An 18,651-nucleotide genomic window follows, 5' to 3' on the forward strand; every position below is an offset into this window, starting at 1 on the left:
GAACTTGCCACTCCCAGTAGACACTCAGAAATTGGGGCCCACAGTGGGAGCCTGTGGAAGGCAGAGAGGAAGGAGGAAGGCACTCGGGAAGCTGCAAGCCTAGGCAGAGGTAGGACTTTCCACTAGTTGCAGAACCCTGGAGACACACGGCCCCTGGTGGGAGGCTGTAGGGTTCAGCATTCTGCTATCACCATGTTGGGAGTCTTCATTTTCAAACAGGAGCCCCATATTTTCATCTTAATTTGGACCCCACAAATGATGCATGTGGCTGAGTGACCTAAGCATGTCCTTTTCTCCCAGCCTGGCCTCTGGACACATAGCATCATACAAGTAAATCAGGTCAGGCGAAGAAGGGCCCAAAGAGATGCCATCTCCTTTTGCTGCATCCCAGACAGACATCACTAATCGAAAACCAGTTTCCTCTCACGACTCTCAGATTCCAGCTCAACACAGGTTTCGTCCAGCAGCTCCAGCCTACGCGATACTACCCAGCTTCTCACCACTGCCCTATATGCCAGCTCCTAGCCACCTCCCAGGACCCCCCCCCCAACTCCTAAGCCCCTTCCTGAAAAGCACCCTTCCCTTGGGAACAGGTAGTACCCATGGAAATGGACCAGATGGATGCCTCGCCCAGTGCTGACATATCTTGGGGCCCCTAGACTGAGAAGATCCAGCAGATGTGGGGTTCCCAGCTCCTTTGGGGAAGGGGTGGAAAGCTAGACAACCATGTGCAGATCTTGAGTCCTGGCCTTGGTGTTCCTGTATGACCAAGGGAGAGGGTGTAGCATCCTGTCCCACTGGGCAGTTCTGCACAGGGGCCTTCACTGCGTGGGAGTGATGGTAGGGAAGGGATAGCCACCCCTCTCCTCCTTTCCGCAAGGGCCTTAGTAACAGACACTGGAAAGAAACAGGTCTCACACCAGAACACCTGATACCTGGCATCTGGCAAACTTCCAAGGGGACATGAATGGTGACAGTTGTACCAACTGAAGGCTGTCTACCAGCTAGGTGGGGGCCAGGTGGCTTCCCTGTGGGGACTTTGCTTCCCATGTGCTACGAAGAAGGGCAGTAGACATCAATGACAGCCATGTGGATGTTCCATTGAGATGAGGACCTGACTCCATCCCCAACCATGTGATCTTGAGCATGTCTCACGTCTCAATGTCCTCAAAGAACATGAGGAACGTTCTTGACTGTGTGGGCCACTGCAAATCTGCCTGCTTGGGCTGTATGAACAGGGAAGACGGGTGGGGGGTGATACCTCCTTGGCAGATGTCCACTGTGACCTCGGCAGTAGTTAAGCAAGAAGGACAACTGACCTCTGGCTCCTTCCGGATTTCCAGACAGGTCTGAGTTCAAGAGAGTAAAGCCTGAGGTTCCCCAGCCCATTAGAGATAAGACTGACCCACTAGAGGCCACAATGCAACCATCAGAAGCTGCAGAACCCAGGGTTGCTGCTCCCAGGAGTCACATATTGAAGCCTCCTTCCAGAGCAGAACCTCCGTCACACTCCAAGTCCTGAACAACACAAATTCTGTGTCCAGGCCTGGGGCATCGGGATCCCACCGCTGGCTGCCTGGAACGCAGAGGAGCAAGGGGCAGCACAATTTAGGCCATGGGGGCGGAGCTCCAGAGCGGAGGGGCAGGGCCAAACAAGCCAGGGGCCTGCTCTGCAGGGCTGCTGAACAGAACAGGTCTCCAAGTCCTAACCAGGCCTGCGGACATAGCCTCGGGAAACTGGAACTAGCGAAGGAGGCTAGAGGTCTACCAAGAACCGAGGCTGGGAGTTCGGGACAGGGCCAGAGCGGCCTGGGGCCAGCCTGCAGGAGGTGAGGACGAGGCTGAGGACTGGGCAGACGTGGGCAAAGCTGGGGTGGGGGTTGGGGGGGGGGGAAGGCTCGGGCTTGTGCAAAGGACGACAGGGCAGGGGCGGGACTAAGGAGGAGGGCGGGCCTGCTGAGGAGGGGCTAGGGCTGGGAAGGATAAGACGTGGGCGGACCCAGCATCGGGAAGGACGGACTCGGGGCAGGACCAGCGCGGGGTGGTGGGGAATCCAGGGGCGTAGCCCGTGGGAAGGACGAGCGAAGGGGCGGGGTCAGTTTGAGGACCGCTGAGCTTGCGTTCTTGTGAGGAGGACAAGCTGAGGGACAGGGGCAATGTGAAGAGATCAGAATGAGGAACAGGGTCAATGTGGGCCGTACAACTGAGGGGCAAGAGCATTGTGAGGACGGGATCTGGGACAGGGCCGATGGGCAGGGTCAGCGTGATAAGGTGGCTGAGGGACAGGGTAAAAGTGAGGAGGATGGGCTGGGGGCGGGGTCAATAGAAGGAGGCCGGGCTGAGGGGGTGGAGTCGATGCGTGCAGAATTGGCCGAGGGGCGGGGTCAGTTCGCGGAGGACGGGTGAGTGGTGGAGCCAGCGCGAGGAAAGACAACCAGGCTGAGGCTGGGTGAGCACGCGGAAGCGCGGGCGAACAGAAAAGGGCTGGGCAAGAGTTTGGGGCGGGGCCAGCGGGAAGGACGGTCCGGGGGCGGGAAGGCGCGACGGAGAAGGATGGACCGGGGAGGGGCGAGAGGCGGGGCGGCCGCCAGCTACGCGAAGGCCCCGCCCGCCTGGACAGCCTGCCGAGAGCGCCCTGGCGGCGGCCGCGGGATCGCCGCTTGCGGCTCGCTGCTCGCAGGTTCCATTGAGAAAAGCCGAGTGGCGGCGGCGGCGGCGTCTGAGCCGGAGCAGAGAAGCCGCCACCAGCCCGCCGCCCGCCGGGCAGTCCGCGCGCCCGAGCGCAGGGCCGTGGCCTCGGGCCTCCGCGGCGGCGCCGGTGGCCCACGCGCGGCGCGGCGGGCTGGGGGCGCGGGCCGAGGCAGCCGTGGAGCCCACGGGCCGGGGGCATGAGCCGCCCCGCCGCGCCCCTGCCGCCCGCCGCCGCCCGCCAGGGGCTAGAAGCGGCCACCGCGAGGGCGCGAGGCGCTGGAGACATGTCCAGGAGGAAACAGAGCAATCCCCGGCAGATCAAGCGTGAGTCAAACTTTGCCCGCGGTGCCCGCCGGACCCCCGCTCGCGCCTAGCCACCCTGCGCCGTCCCTGTGCGGCCGCCCAGCTCCGAAGCGCCCGCGACCTTCACCCTGCGCCGCGCCCCCCGCGCGGAGTGCAAAGCGCGCCGTAATCTAATCTCTGCCGGCGGGCAGGGCCCCCGCATCTCGGCATGGGCACCCAGGGGGTCCGGGCCCCGAGAGGGTGGCGGGTCCCCAGAGCCGGAAGGAGAGTGGCTGGGGGCGCGGCTCCGGCAGAGCCCGGCCACCTCGAGGCCTGCACCTCCCCCGCAACTCAGAGATGGTGCGGTGATAGGGCGGCCCTGATCTGGGCTCAGATAAAGTTTAAAATATTCCATTCTGCAAGTCCCATCCTGATAAGATCGCTCTGTCGGGACGGGCTGAAATTGTGATCTTATCTGGCGCGCTTGACTCTCCCAGGCTTTGTATCTAGAGGCAGAAGGAGAAAGACCTGGGAGTAAGGGGTACCTAGGGCTGCGGGGTGGACCGGCGCCCACCGCAGCCCTTTGCTGCAGAACGGCGTGGCTGCGGGGGTGAGGCAGTGGAGGCTGTTGCAGCCCAGGCGCTAGGCATTGACTGACCAAACCCCCTTTATCCGCCCCAACTCTGGAGTTTTTCATCTGACAACGGCCTGCTTGGGAACATATGGAGGTCTGACCCATCAACTGCCCCTAACAACTCTACATGGGCAAATAGTGTCCTTGTGTGCCCATGGGCACCTCTCCTTCCACCCCCGCATCCGAGTGGATAGTCTGAACCAGCCAGGGACCTCAGGGACTCGAGCGTCGTTATTGCGTGTGTCCAAGTTTCTCACAGGTCCTCCCGTGGGCACTTTCCCGAGTAGGACTGGCCCTGTACTCCTCCATCACCCATGCCCCCACAATAGGAGCTTCTTGGGCTCTCTGGGTCAAGTTGCGGGGCCACTTGGCTGCATTAGGAACGAGTAAGCACACAGGAAGAGCTCCTCCCCACGCCACACCAATAATAACTTCGCGCTTCTCCCGGCAGGGCGCGGGGCTTCCTCCCTGGAGCTTCCCCCTGGCGGGAGAAACAAGTCATCTGGGCTGCCCACGAGGTGACAAGGGAGGGGGACATCCGGCTTCCCAGTTCCAGACGCCTGGCTGCCTCCTCTGCCCACATGACGCTGCTGCCACCAGGACCCAATGTGCATTCTAGCCTGTGAGAGTGTTCCTACCACTGAGGAGAGGGGGACGAAGGCAGGAATCTGGGTTCTAGTAACTTGACTCCCCAAATTCGAGCCGGACCTGTTTTCTGAAAGTCTTCTTCTATCATGTCAACTCAAGTATTAAAGCCACCCACAGGTCCCGATCTGTGCTGGTTCTCTGGTTTCTTTTTCCCCTCCTCCCTTGTGCGCCTCTGCCGGGTTCTGTTCTTGCGTGTATGTGTGTGTGCGTGAGCGTGTGTGTGTGTTTCAGTCTGATGAGAAATGCAGATAGCTAGGGCAGGGAGATCTCAGGTTGGGAACGGATCGCCAGCGCTGATAAGGCCGCGGGAGCCCAGCAGAGCCCAACCCACTTGGGTCAACCAAACCCCGCACTCTGGGAACCAAGACCGGGACTGTGCAGGAAAGCCCCTCCGACACCCCCCCCCCCACCATAGTACCCCACGACTGGAGCAGAGGAAGAGAGCAGGCCTGGTGGGGGGCGGGGCCCCGGGCCCGGAGCCCTCGGTGCAACTCGTGGCCTGGGCTCCTCCTCCCTTAGCAGATCTAAACGCGTTAAGATGCGAACGTTGATTGTCACCAAGCGGCGGCGCCTGCCCGCCCGCTCTCTGCCCAAGGCCGTGCGTGAGGCCCTCGCAGCTGCGCGCCGGCTGCGCTGGCCTCACCTGTGGCGGGTCTCAGGGTGCGGAGGGGAAGCAGGCTGAGCTTTAGGGGCCGCCGCCCTCCACGCCCCCACCAAAGCTGGGTTGCAGCTGCCCGCGCCTCCGTGCGCCTTTTGTTCTGCGCAAAGATAGATGTGCCGCTCTGATAAGGCTTGCAACCGATGGCAGCCGCGATAGCGCTTCCATTTATTAACTTCAAACGTGGGAGAGGGGGGAGGGCGAGGCAGGAGCGCGGCCTTAGCCGGCCAGATGGCTGTCATGATAGACCAGGCCCCTGGAGGGGGCGAGGGGCAGGGTGTAGCTCGGGACCCCTGATGCCCCGGCCCGCCAGCTCTCCTCCTGCCCAGTCGATGTAAGCTCTGATAAGTGGGGGCCTAAGCGCGGGCCAGTCCGCCCAATGGTGATTGCCAAGAGTGATAAGAGGCCTTATCTACGGCCACCAGGCCCCGCCGGGTTCGAGGCAACAGCAGTGTGGGGGCGTCCGGCGGCAGCAGGGGGCCTGGGTAGCAAAAGAGGGAAAAATGGGGGGCGTCCATCTGGGACACTTTCCCCAAACACTCTTAATTGGCAAGAAGTTGATCTTCCCCCTGCGGTCAGTGGTACAGTCCATCAAAATGAAAGAAAACTGACTTCTTGCTGCCTGCGGGGAGGGGAGAAAGAGAGAGAGGACACTCCTCCCCTCATTCCAATTAGGTTGCACTCAGAGGCCAGGGGCGGTTTGTCACCTGCGAAGGGTGGTTTCCCCTGAATCATGCTGAGTTGCTTTTGGTTCCTGGCAAGTCTTAGGTGTGACTTGCGTGGAGTTATTTAAGAAAAAACTCGAGGTAGTTTCCACTGACCCGACTGCTTGTGGGAAGTTCAGCAGGTACATATCCGGAGGGATCTGTATAGATCTGCCTGAGCAGACAAGTGTTTATTGAGAGCTCATTGCGTGCTGTGTGCAGTGGAGTGCTTTTTTGTGTTCCTGCTGTATGTAGTTCTGTATTATTGAGTACCTGCTGTATGCAAGCCCTGACTCAGCTCTATCCAAAGTATGAGGAAGGGAGAGAAGAGAGGAGGCACAAGCAGGCGAGAAGTTTGGGGTCAAGGCCACTTCTCAATACCTGGCCTCTAGACTGCCAAGGATAGGCCAGCCATGGTTGCACTTTGATGGATAGTAACCTGGCCTCTATTTTCTGCTTTGGAAAACTGGGCTGTTTGGGGATGTGAGGAGCTGAAAGGCAAGGTGCCAATAAGTGAGAATGAAGTCAGGAAGGCTTGCCTCAGTTTCCCTCTTTGAAAAATAGGGCTGAGACAAGCATTCAGGGCTACAGAGAGTCCCCAGGTCAGGCAAGAATTAGTGATCCCAGATGCTAAACCTAGGTCACTGGACAAAGGCTCAGAGGAGGCATCCTACCTGGTACAGCTGCCCTCCATCTCTGAGGAGGTGTTTTCACACATTCTTACAGTTCAGTTAAGCAAATTATTGGTCGCCACAGGATGACTAATTTGCTCCAAGCTCAGAAGCCATCTGCCAACTCCCTCTATCACCTCACACCCACCCACAGGGCCAGTGGTACTGACAGCTCGGTGCAGCCCCGTTCCCAGGAGAGGCAGGGTGAAGCTCTAGCAGGAGCTGGGTGGGTTTAGCTGTATTTTATGGACAGGGAGCATTCTCCACTCCCCTTGGCCGTATAGGTGGTGCCTGCTGTAAGGTCTCTCAAGGGCACTGGTGGCCCATGACCCCTTCTGGAGATTCTCCTGCCTCCATGTCTTCCCTTTGTGACAATGTCTGTCATCCAGAGCTCAACTGGCCTGGTACTTGATGGTCTCTAGAGTCCGAGAGCTCAAACATGGAGCCTATGCAGAGGGGAAATCCTCTGTGGGGAACCCTTTCCTGGCTCTCTGGAGACCACACAGGGTCTTGAGTTCTTGTTCTTGTTCTTGTTCGACCTTCTGATCCCACCTGCCAGTGGCTTTCCTACCTTTCTGGAGCCTGAGAGGACAGCAGATGGACAACATGGGCCAAAGACAGCAACATTACTGGTCATGGATGACAGCCAAGTGCTTACCCTGTGCCGGGCCTGAATGCACTTATGAGAGCCCCGTGCTGCCATCATTGTACCCCCAGGGAAATGAGTTCTAGAAAATTAACTTTGTGTCCCAGAAAGTAGTGAAGCCAGAGTGGGAAGCGTGAAGTGGACACTACCCCTTACTGTGGGGACCAGGAACTCCATCAAGGTATCTCACCATCCTCTGGCTTTTGCCTGCTCTGTCATAGGCCTTAATTTTCACATCTGTCCAGTGGACCTATGGGCGGAGTGAAGGCCTCTGCGGTCTTTTGCAGCTGCCCTTGCCATCCTGGTGCTCTTCTTTGAGATGCTTCAACTCAAGGGCAGCCCCTGGGGAAGCCTCACCCAACCCTACCCTGGCCTGAGCCCCAGACCCAGTCCATCTGGCCCAGGCCCCTCCCCGGAGGTCACAGGAACCCAGTATGGCACCGATTTAAGTGGGTCAGTTGGGGAGAAAGGAGGAGGAATGTGATGCCATTAATTGTACCCCTTATCTCCTGTTTCTATGCCAACCAGACGGTCCCGGGGCTTGACGGCTCGTGAATAATACTGTAGGCCAGCCTATCTGCCATCGACAGGCCTCACGGAGGCAGCTGTTGCCTCCCGATTGGTATCACAAAACCCATGGACCCAGCCTGCATGGAAGCTGCCTGGCCATACTCAGGCTTTGGCTGGTTCCTGCCCATTATCCCCTTAGGCTGCCTGGAGGTGCCTGTGGTCCGTATTCCCATTTCACAGATGGGGAAACTGAGACCACAGCCACACATTGCCTTGCAGACCTCTTCTGGCTGAAGAAAGTGTGGCACAGCGAGGGGCAGTAGCGTCACCGATCTTCAGGCATCATGTCATGCATGCCCCCACCCACTCCCATCTGTCAGACCATGTGACCTTGGCAAGCCCCATCCCTGTGTGGCTTACTATGCTTACCACGTGTCATTGGTCAGGGAGCCGACCCGTAGGTAAGAACTCAACTGCCTACAGAGTGTGTATGGCCCTTCAATGGGGTCGAGGCAGTGCATCAGGGGCTTGTTCTCCAGTAGAGACCTGGGGGCCCCATTCAGGCATCTTTAGCCTCAATCCTTTTTCACAGAGCTGTTCCAGCGCACAACCTCTCAGGTTCTGGGACATCTTTGCTGCCACTCAGCTCCTCAGGCTTCTGAGGAGGAGCCTGACTCCCTCAGGTACCACTCCTTGGGCCACCAAAGCCAGATATTTGCTAGGAGGTTCTGCCCCCCCTTATTGCCCATAGCACTCTGTGAAAGGCCTGTCAGGAGGGCGGGAGCCTTGCTTTCTCATCCACAATGTGGGAGTAACAGTGCCTGCAGCCCCTCCCCTACACCCCCCTTCCCTTTCCTCTCTCCCCTGTCTCTTCATGCTCAGGTCAGGTCTGTGGTTCCCTGCCTTTCTGAGATGGAACATCCCTGTTTCCAAGCTCTTTTCCATGAGATCTCAGTGTGTTCCACACAGGGGCCCTGCCCTTTGACCCACAGATGTGGAACAGATGTGGGATCCTGGTACCTCCCCTGTCACTCGCCAGCCTCTCCCTCCTGCATATTGGCACTGATTTGTCAAGGGAGCACCTGGGCTGTGCAGCCTTAGTGTGCAGCTTGCCTTCTGTGCGCCGGTGATCCCTTGTCAGAGAGCCCAAGACCCTTCACGTGACTCTGTCCTCTTCTCCCCTTTGTGCTCTGTAGTGGTCTGGATCCAGGCAGCCGAGTGGAACCGCTTGGCTCTCCCAGGCTAGTGCCCATCTGCAGAGGAGCTGGTAGTCTGGTGAAGGAGAGGAATCTTGGGGTTGGGGGGGCACCAGTATGGGGAAGGTGGAGGAGCTGTCTATGGCACGGAAGCCGCCTGAACAGAGCCCTTCATTTCTCAGTAGCAGCACAAGCCCTGAGTGGGCCACCTCTACCCCATGTGGGGCCATGTACACACGTGTGGCCTGCAGGAAGCCGAGCTCTTACCTATGGGCTGGCTCTCGCACTAATGACACATGTGAGCCCCACAGAGATGGGGCTTGCTGAGATCACATGGCCTAACAGGAAAACACCCCAGTCCAACTTCGCATGAGGATGCCCAGGCCCAGGAGCTCAGACCCGCCCTGACCAGGGTCCAGCAAACCACAGGGACTGTTGAGAGCCTAGGCAAACAGGAGCAGCCCATACTGGTGTCTGGTGATGCCTGCAATACTGGCTAGGGCTGTCCCATACCAACCCTGGGTGGTCTGTCTCTAAGGGGACAGTGACCGCCCTTCCCCATCCTTCCCATTCCAGTGTGCATTCATCCTTAGTATATGGCCCTGACTTTGGGATACTCAGCTCCCAGCCCCAGCTTCTTCCCAGGGGCCTCATTCGGTGGCCTCCCAGTGCTCAGCCAGCCTGGGTTCTGTCATCTGAGGAATGGAAACAGCAGGTCCTACCCTGTCCAGTTGTGTTCCCCACTTAAGCAGGAGTGATACACAGTAGGTACTTGAGGAACAGGGTGGGCCAATCAGAGGGAACCTTGGTGGTATGACTCCCATCGCCTGTGAACTCTGGGCTACAAGCAAGCCCTTGCCTAGTGCCAGACAGCCACAGAAGGGTCCTCTGGAGAAAGGTTCAGCCTGACTTCTCAGCAGACCTATGTGTAAGTGGCCCTTCCTGCCTCAGTTTCTCCTTGCAGAGTGGGACCCTAATAAGAGCACCTCCTTGTTGTGGTCATAGGGGGAGCTTGGTGGTGCACACGGAAGTGCCGGGTGACTTGTTACCAGGTGGACACTGCCGGTCCTGCTGGCTTTGGTGTTGGCATATGCCAGAAGCCTGAGTGTTGTGTGTTACACACCACCCTGGTGGCCTCTTCCCACCGCTGTTATGGGTGAGAACATCAAGGCTTTGCCCAAGGCCAACCAACACAGAAGCTGGGTCTGTGGCCAGGGTGGAGATTCTCTGAGCAGAGATCTGTAACTGTGGGTCAATCCCACCATCCTGCATGTCTCTGGGGCCTCTACAGGCTGAGCGCTAAGCCTCGGCTTCTCCATTTGTGACTTGAGTGCTGTTTGCGGCGCTCTGCAGCCTCTCTGAGCCCGTGAGGCGTAGGCTGGTTCCCATGCCTCGAATGAACAGGACTGCAGTAGATGCAGCCGGTGCCACCCGTCACACCGCGTGTTCCCATGTGCTCAGCACTTCCTCCACATCTCTCTGCATCTCTCTAGGTCCTTCCTTAGGTTGGGGTTCTCCCTCTCACCCAGAAAAAAATAGAGGGTTGGAGTGCTATTTTGGTCCGTACGAAATGGAGGACCAGAGAGGCTGTCCCCAGATCTCACCGCCAGGCATGATGTTCTCACTGTGGAAAGAGAGCCTGCCTGGGATGGTCTGCACAGCCCTGTCAGCTCCTACCACACAGGTGGGTGCACTGTAGGGTCTTTGGGGCCCTCATGTGAGTCCCAACCTTGTGAGCCTCAGTTTCCCTACTGCACATAGCATTATGATGCATACCTGGGGTGGTGGTGGAGGAGGGAAAAGGATTAAAAAAGAACCCACAGACATGGCCAGCAAGAGCCAGTGAAGGGGAAAGGGGGCCATTGTTCCCTCCCCCTGTTGCGGATGGCCCGTCCCCAGGTATATCTGTAATTCTGTCTCCCCTGAGACATCTTGTTGCCAGTTCCTCCTGACATCTAACTTCAAGCCCTATAGCTTTCTCTTATACTTTCCATCTGCCCTTAGGCTTACACTTCCCTTAGCTGCCTGCTCTCTCACCCCAGGAGGGAAGCAGGAGGCCAGGGCTAAAGGTCTTGGCTCCTTCCTGCAGAACTCCCTTTGCTGTTTAGGGACAAGGTATCCATTCCCATCTTGCTGAACTGGCCCCCAGTGAGGGTCAGGGCCCACAGCTGCCCCTCTAGGACCCCTCCAGTTTCTGGCACACAGAGATTTGTGGTAGGTGGGAAGCTGAGGTTCAAAGCCCTGGGCGCCACTGGTGTGGATGACCCACCGGGTCTCCCCACACTCAGCTCACCTGTCAGGTATCACTGTGAGCGCATGCTGAGTGCATCCCAGCCCAGCTTCATATCTGCTCCTGCCAGCCTGAACAAACCTGGGTTCAAAGCCCAAATGGGGAAACCAAGGCTTAGAAAGTTGGAGGATCAGATCCCTAGGAGAGCTACCCTCTGGATGTTTGGGTTGGGAGAGAGCTATGGCCGCTGATTGCTGGGTGGGGGCGGAGCAGCCACACCCATTTTCAAGCCCAGAGTCCGAGACTCTCAAGTGGGTCTCAACCATAGCCAGCTCTGGTCCCAATATTGTTCTCCACTGTGTAACTTTGGACCAAGGTTTTAGCAAAGATCAGTGCTGTGCAGCCTCATCGGGCTTCACTCCCGTGCTGCCTCTTCCTACTTCCTGGGCTACCACAGCACCTCCTGTCTCGGTCTCCCCTAATGAGTCCCACACCCAGCTTGATCAGGTACAGTTGCCCAGGGACAGGGGCATCCCAGCACTCGCCAGGCAGCCTGGACCGTCCATGGAAACCAGGCCTTCACCCAGTTGGCCGGCCAGCCCTCTCCTGGAGCAGCCGCAAACCTGGTCCTCCCTGCACTGTCTCTGGTCCCAGCCTCCTCCAGCGCAGGTTTCAGCTCCCGTGATAACTCGGAAAGTTGAACTGGCCCCATTACTGCACTGAGATGGTTGGCAAGATACGGCTCGATAATGGAGGAGATACCCACGTCTCGGTGGCCAGCGGCCTGGGCTCCCGCCCATTAACATTCCCCACCAGCGATCCGCGCTATCTCCTCTCCTTCCACTCCTCCCGCAGATAAGAATGGAAATTCTGACTTCATAGCTCGCTGATTAAAGTGTCTGGATTTCTTGATAATACACAGATAAATTATGTTTTTGAAAAGGAAGGTAGGGAGGAGAGTGGAGAGAAAGGGGCCCTAGAGGGGCACCCTTGGCCGGCTCTGAGGAGATGGCTCTCCCAGCCTCTAGACCAGGCTGGTAGCCACCATATGTCCAGCCACTGAAACTGCAGCCAGACCCAGTTGGGTCCAGCGAGTCCCACTCAGAGAAGACGCTGGCACACAGACTCCCGAGCCATAGAGGCCAGTCTCTAGGGCTGATGGCAGCCTATGGCACACAGGCACAGCCTTGGGCAAAAAAGGCCTTGTTTGCCCAGCAGACATGGTGCCTCTGCAGCCCTACCAGGCAGCTTTGCCTGTGTGCTCTACTGCCCTGCAGTACCTGGTCAGACCATAGGTAGTTCAGTAGGGGTTGAGGTGCCCATGCAAAGCCACTCCTACCGGCCATGAGGGCTTCGCAACACTCCAAAACCCCATTGGCTCCAGGCCCGTCCTCAGCCATCCTGCTTCCCAGCTCGGCCCAGCTGCCACTCGTGACAGGCGGCACCCAGATGGGGCTCGGGTGCCATTGCAAGCCTGTCTGGATAAAGCTGCCTCCTTCAGCTGATCCGAGATCCTTGCTGATGGTGTGATGCGCCAAGATTAGGCTGCGTCAGGCTAATCCTCCCGCTGAGGGACAGGTAAGGCAGCCGTGGGGGGTGAGGCACCTGCTGCATGAGAAGAGAAGCCAAGGCCTGTCAGCCCCAGTACCTCTCGGGGTGATGGCCAGGCCAAGCTGGCCCCATGAAGCCATGTGGAAACCCAGCTGGGCCCAGTGGGGTGGGGGCACTCAGCTTTGTCCCTGTCCAGTGTTTATAAAATCACTCCTGAGAACTCAAACACTGGAATCCCAGAGATGGGAAGGCCTGAGGAGGGCAGGACCTTTCCTGTGTGGTCCTGGGCCTTCCCAGGTATAATGATCCCAGTGATGGCCACATGGAGGAGAGCTATCTTGATTGAGTTGTGTATACACCCTTGGGCTTATCCTGCCTACGACACTGAGTCCTCCTTTCGTCCCACATTTCTCTTCTAATGACTCAAGGTTCAGAGAGGTTGAGTAAATCCCCTAAGGTCACACAGGAGGCACTCTGACCTAAAGGCTCTGTCCAAGTCTGAGTCTCCATCTACCTAGAAGTTCTGGGGTATTTGCAGTTATAACCCCCCACACCTCTATAAAGGGGCCTGGTCCCTCCATTTCAAAGGGAAGGAGTGGCCACAGAGATGCTCAGCACTACCCAGCCCTGGATTGATGAAAATTTGTCTGGCTGGCCTTGAATTCAGAGATCTTCCTGTCTGCCTCCTGAGGGCTGGGATTAAAGGCATGCACCACCATGCCTGGCTAAATACTTCTGCTTATTGCTTGTCATCCTTTCATTTGTCCCATAGGCTCCTTTGGTAGGGAAGTTGGTTTGAGGGGCTGGAGGGGCAGCTCAGTCAGTAGAGTGTAGTGACTGGAGATCAGATCCCCCCCCCCCATATGTGAGCCAGGCATGGCAGCATGCACCTGTAGCTTCCCTGCTGAGGAGGCTGAGGTCTGCTGCCCCTGGGAGCCACCGTAGCCCTCTAGGACAAACGGCTCCCACAGGACTGCTGGCTGAGGTGTCAGGCTCAGGGTTCCACCTGGATGGTTCTAGAATGTTTGTCTTTGTCAACCCGGGTCATTATCTCACCACCACCACCACCAATCATCGAAATTTCATACCTGGAGGGTTGCAGGAGTCACACACTGAATCAACCAACCCAGGGACATGAGAGGGGGCTAGGGTCCAGCCTGCCCACCACCCTTCAGGCATCTCCCTATTCTGAGCCTCAGTTTCTGTATCTGTAAACAGGGCTGTGGATGCTAAGATTGCATCCTGCAGACCCTGGATGTGCTCCCCAGAACCTTAACCATGTTTGCCAGCCATCCCATGGGCCCCGTGCCCCCTAGCTGTGCCCACCAGATCTTAACCAGGTTGTTAGCCTCCAGGCCAGAGAGGCAAGCTGGGCTCTCAGCTCCGTCCGCCCTGGTTGTGTGGCCTTGGCCCAGGTACTTCACTTCCCTGAGCCTGACTACCCATCAGACAAGGGAGTGAGTGTCCTTGCAGGTCCTTGTGAGGAGCTGATGAGACAGAGCTTGGGAACCCTAGAATCCTGGCAGACAGGTGCCTCCGAACCCCCACCCTCTCAGGTGCTCCTTGGGGCCTGTGTCTCCCTTTCCAGCTAGGGCCTGAAAGAGGGAGGCCTCCTCCCTAAGCTCCACGGGTGTGGGAGGGGATGGGGTGGGTGTGTTCTGCCCTCCCAGGCCCCCAACAAAAAGAAGAAAGAAAGGGAACCTTGATAAAAGGAGTGATAGGCGCCATGCGTGGAGGAGCCGCTATCGCCCCATCTATCTGCCTGCTCACTCGCGGTTCTTTCCCCTTATCTCACCCCTCCAAATGCCAGGAACAAAAGCTCTGCAGACTTACATATACTGCCAAGCCCATGGCCCAACTTGGGGCTGCCAGGAGAGATAGCCCCTAAATCTAAAGGAAAAGTTGGGCTCCTCACCCCCATCATTTTGGAAAGGGAGGACTCACACGGCCCATTCTGAGACATTGCAGGCGGGAAGAAGTTGTCAAGGAGTGGGCACCTAGAGGTGGGGAACCCCTTGCATATTGGCTACGTGACCTTGGCTCAGTGCCTTCTGTCTAAGGCACCCAGGATGGGTTTGAGTTGCCCGGGATAGTCACAGTGGGGCCTTTCCCATAAAGTTCCTTTCTGCCTGAATCTTCCTCGGATCACCCAGAATCTAACACTTCCCGGAACACCCCTTACACTCAGTCCTACCTCTGCCTCCCACCCCTTCACCCCCACAAACCCCAAAGCCCTATCGATGTCTTAACTTCCTGGGCTCCTACTATCAACACCACCGGGCCCCGCCCCCAGAGCAGAGCATAGGTCCCTCCCACTACTGTCCAGCCCCTGCTAGCAGCCAATGAAAACAGAGTGCACATGAGCAGACTTGAGGCTCAGGCATTGGCTGAAGTTCCATGGAGGGGGTAGGACCTTTCCTTAAAATGAGAGTGTGCACCTGTCCAGCCTAGACCGACAGGGTGGGAAGGCCTCCCAAGCTTCCCAGCCTTCTTCAGGATCCTTGTGTTTGTCTTGGACAGGCTGGCCTTTAAGTAACCTCTGCTAACCTCAGAACCTAAGCCACACCCTCGGGCACCAGGACCTGGTCATTCCACAAACAGTGCAGCCAGCTCCGGTGCCAAATGAGAATGGGAAGGTGAGAAGTGGGGCCAGGACGGACGGCAAAGGCTGGACACTCCCCAGCTCCCTCCAGACCCTGATCGTGTTATTGTCCTCATCCCTGTCTGCTCCCCTGTGACTCATTTGCTGTCCAGACCTCTCTGGCCCTGGGCTCTGGTGAGGACAGGGATCCCTATTTGTCACACTCTGGCTTCCTAATCTGTAAAACAGGAGGAAACCTAGTCCCTCAGCCTTCCAGGATTGTTCCTGGACCCCTCCCCTGCCCCAGGCCTTGCTTTCCCCGCCCACATCATGGGGCCATTTGGGTTGCAGCAGTGGCTAGAGTTGCACATCCCATACCTGTTTGTTTCGAAGCCCGAAGCCCGAACTGGGCACCTGACCTTGCCTCCACCCCCTCCACTCTTCAATATACTGTGTTGCAAAATTGGACCCACGGTCACAGCAAGGGGTGCTGTGACTCCCGCAGCACCCTCAAGCCACAGGTGTGATGGGTTTGTGCAATCTGGTGGTGGAATAAGGTACACCAGAGAGAGCCTAGGATGAGACCTAAGGGAAAAAGAGTCAGCAGTGACCTCATGACCTCGGTCTTGACCCCCACACTCAGGGTCTCTGTCATCTGTTTTTATAACATGGATGTGAGGGTCGGAAGTACATTCCTACACCAAACCATCACCAGGCTTTCCGGGACGAGCCTCAGCCTCTGCTAAAGGACCTCCTTCTCACGCGGGCAGCTCTGCCCACCCCCAAAAGCACAGGGTGTCTATTACTAGATAAAGGCTACCTGTTTGGTTTCTAGATCAGCCTGGTCTGGCTCCGGGAGAAAAGGAAAGGGACTAGGAGTCAAGTCAGCCCGAAACGCGGGCATTACCGCAGACAGAGGAGTCTGAGGAGTCCTGGGGGATCAACCATGTGCTTTGAGACAGAGACAGGGAAGGGACTGTGCCCGGGGCACTGATGATGTGGGAGTCCCACGGTGCTGAGAGCATTCTTGGATCAGATCAGAGATGGAAGGGCAGACGCTGAGCGGGGTTGGGTTGAGTTGGGGGAGGGGTGTGGGCACAGATGGTGTTGGTGAGGGTGTGAAATCACATAGCACAGGGTCTCCTGTGTGAGCAGGATGGGGACACCCATATGGGGTTTGGGTTGAGTGCTAAGAGCACTGTGCTCTGCCCGACAGTCGTCGTGGGCTCGAGGTAGGCTTGGAGAGGAGTGGGCAACGGCTTGTCACGCAGGAGCCGTCTCCCCCTGCTGCCATCTGCCTCTGTCCCTCTGCCCTGTACCACGCAGCGATGGCTCCATTAGCGAAACCCGCTCACAGCGCTCAGCTCTTATCGTCCATCTCGAGAAAGAATCACTCCGGGCCTCAGCGCCCATCTCCACCATTCTGTTTCCTCCTCTCTTGCTCCAGGCTCTGAGCTGTGGCCTCGGTCGCCCCTGCCTGGCACGTGGCCCCCACAACCCCAGGCCCCATCCTGGCACAGGGCCCCCAGTGCACTTAGTGACCATCCTCAGGGTGTACAGCTCCAGCCCCGGTGGTGTCCTGGGCCCTCCCCCATGCAGCCCCTCCCCCAGAAGCATGGGCCGTGGGTTCCCGGAGTGAAACAATCTTGTGTAATCTATCAGTGGCTATCAGGCCCATCGAGGGGAGGGACGGGAGTGGCTGGGCCTAGAGATGGCGCCAACCTTTAGCGTTGATAAAGTTTCCGAGTTCAGCTGTGATGAATGTTGAGTAAGCGCAGGCCGCAGATAGGATGTGGACTTGGCAGGCCCGAGGCTCCGGCTGAAACCAATCTCTCTCTATCAGCCAGGCTGGGCTTTCTCAGGCCCCCAGCCCTCTTCCCTCCTCCTAGCCTCCCTTTCTCTCAGCCATGCCCCACCCAGGCCCCTGCCCCGGGGGACAGGGTAGGACACCAACTTGCCGCTTAGAAATGGCCTGAGAGAGGAACCAGGCTCAGGTCAAGGGGAAGATCCTGAGGGAGCCCACAGGGGTAGCTGTTGAAACCCCAGGGAACCAGGGCCCAATCTGTACCCCACCGTCAGCAGGCCCTGATGTCTGGCAGTTGCTGTTCACAGATTAAACCTTAGCTCCTTCCCAGGCCTTTAGCCCTGGGTGCTCAGCTGGGACTTTCTGTGGTCCCTCCCTGCCCTAGGTCTTCCTGCATACACTGCCTGAGTGCCCTCCCTGAGATGTTCTCAGCTGTCGCTTAAATGCCACCTCCTCTGAGAAGTCCCAGTACCCCACATCCGCTGTAGGCTGAGCTAGCTCTCCAAGGTCTAGAGGCCTATATCCCTGTCTCCATCCCAGACTGAGTGCCCCCTCTCGTCTGCAGTCAGTTCCCGGCCTGGGGTGGACCTGCCTGGAACTTCCTGATCCCTCCTGAGCCTCTCCCTCCACTCTTCACCAAAGTTCTATAAGGTCAGATGTGGGCCCCTGAATCTTGCAGCCTAGACAACCCTCCATTGTGTATGTCCCTGAATAGCAGTGTGAGCAGCTACCCTAAGGCCAGGCGGTGGCCAGGATGGCTGCCTTCTGCTGCTTCACTTTCCTCGTCTGCCCATGGAATCTACATCCCTGCAGGGTGAGGCTAAGTAAGGCACTGACAGACCCAAGTGAGCTGTTGGGGGCAGTGTGCATGTGTCTACAGAAATCGGGGCTGAAGGAGCCAAAGCTTCTAAAGATTACAGATAGCCAAGGAGGGGGCAGGGACATCCCCACAAAACAGGGTGTCCTGACTCCAACTGTACCAGGAACAGCTGGCAGAGAACAGTCTCTGGTTCCAGGAACAAAGGGACCAGGGATGGAAAGGAGCAGAGATGGGAAGGAAGATGTGGGCTCAGGGAGAGAAACAGGCCCAACAAGGGGAGAAGCAAGACCTCGGTCCTGAGAGCCTCATGGACCTGTATCTGAATCTTACTCAGTAACTCTAGGCAAGGCCGTCCCTGCTTCTCTTCACTGTGAACTAGGAGCTGCTCTGCTGGTAGAGAGACCCTGCTACTCTGTGCCTCAGTTTCCCACACTTAAAGCAGTATAAGAGTAAATTGGAGAGCCAATAAGAGTCACGTGGCACTAGAGTTAGCATGCTCAGAGCTCCAGAGGCCCTCCTGAAGCCTGGCCAGAGGCCCTGGCACCGTCTCTGGTCACTTGAAGCACATGCCTGGGTTGCCTGGGTCCCACACAGACTATCCAGAACAACAACACCGAGGCCTGTGGGGCAGTGAAGCCCGCCACATTCTGTCTGTTAAGGTTTGGAAGCAGGAGTGGGAAAGATTTCCAGAAGGGGGGAGCACTAGGCCAGCCCTGCCCTGGTGGGTTCACAGCTGCGTGAAGTCCTGGGTCCTCCGGGGACAGGCCAGGGAAGATGACTGACATCCGAGATTTTCAGTGACTTCTTTCAAAGTGTTTGGAACCAGCTTGACCCCAGGCCATCAGCGTGTGTTTCTCTCCACGAGGCAGGGTCACATAGCGCCATGTGTTTTATCTGGGCTGTGTGTCGCCCCCCTCCACCTGTCCTTTCAGTAAAGATCTGTGCCTTTAAAAGCCAAGCAGCAGGAAAAGCCTGTATTTCATTGTGTGTGAATCATATCTCAATAGGATCTTTTTAGTGTTTGA

At 57.5% G+C, this 18,651-nt stretch overlaps 1 protein-coding gene across 4 annotated transcripts in view; it reads left to right on the forward strand.

The window, feature by feature from the left end:
• Nucleotides 1-1,674: 1,674 nt before the first annotated feature.
• The window catches only part of Zfpm1 (zinc finger protein, FOG family member 1), a 58,159-nt gene continuing 41,182 nt past the window's right edge, over nucleotides 1,675-18,651 (forward strand). For 2 of the 4 annotated variants that reach the window (XM_085681835.2, XM_085681834.2), the window contains exon 1: nucleotides 2,628-3,015. In XM_085681835.2, coding sequence (XP_085537961.2) covers nucleotides 2,889-3,015 — 127 coding nt within the window. In that variant the 5' untranslated portion in view covers nucleotides 2,628-2,888. Of the gene's footprint in view, nucleotides 1,830-2,627; nucleotides 3,016-18,651 lie in introns of those variants that run through there. The other 2 variants (XM_085681836.2, XM_085681833.2) reach the window with 2 other exon arrangements.

Source organism: Myodes glareolus, chromosome 22 (genome assembly GCF_982192425.1).
Source record: "Myodes glareolus chromosome 22, mMyoGla1.1, whole genome shotgun sequence".
Classification (NCBI taxonomy): domain Eukaryota; kingdom Metazoa; phylum Chordata; class Mammalia; order Rodentia; family Cricetidae; genus Myodes; species Myodes glareolus.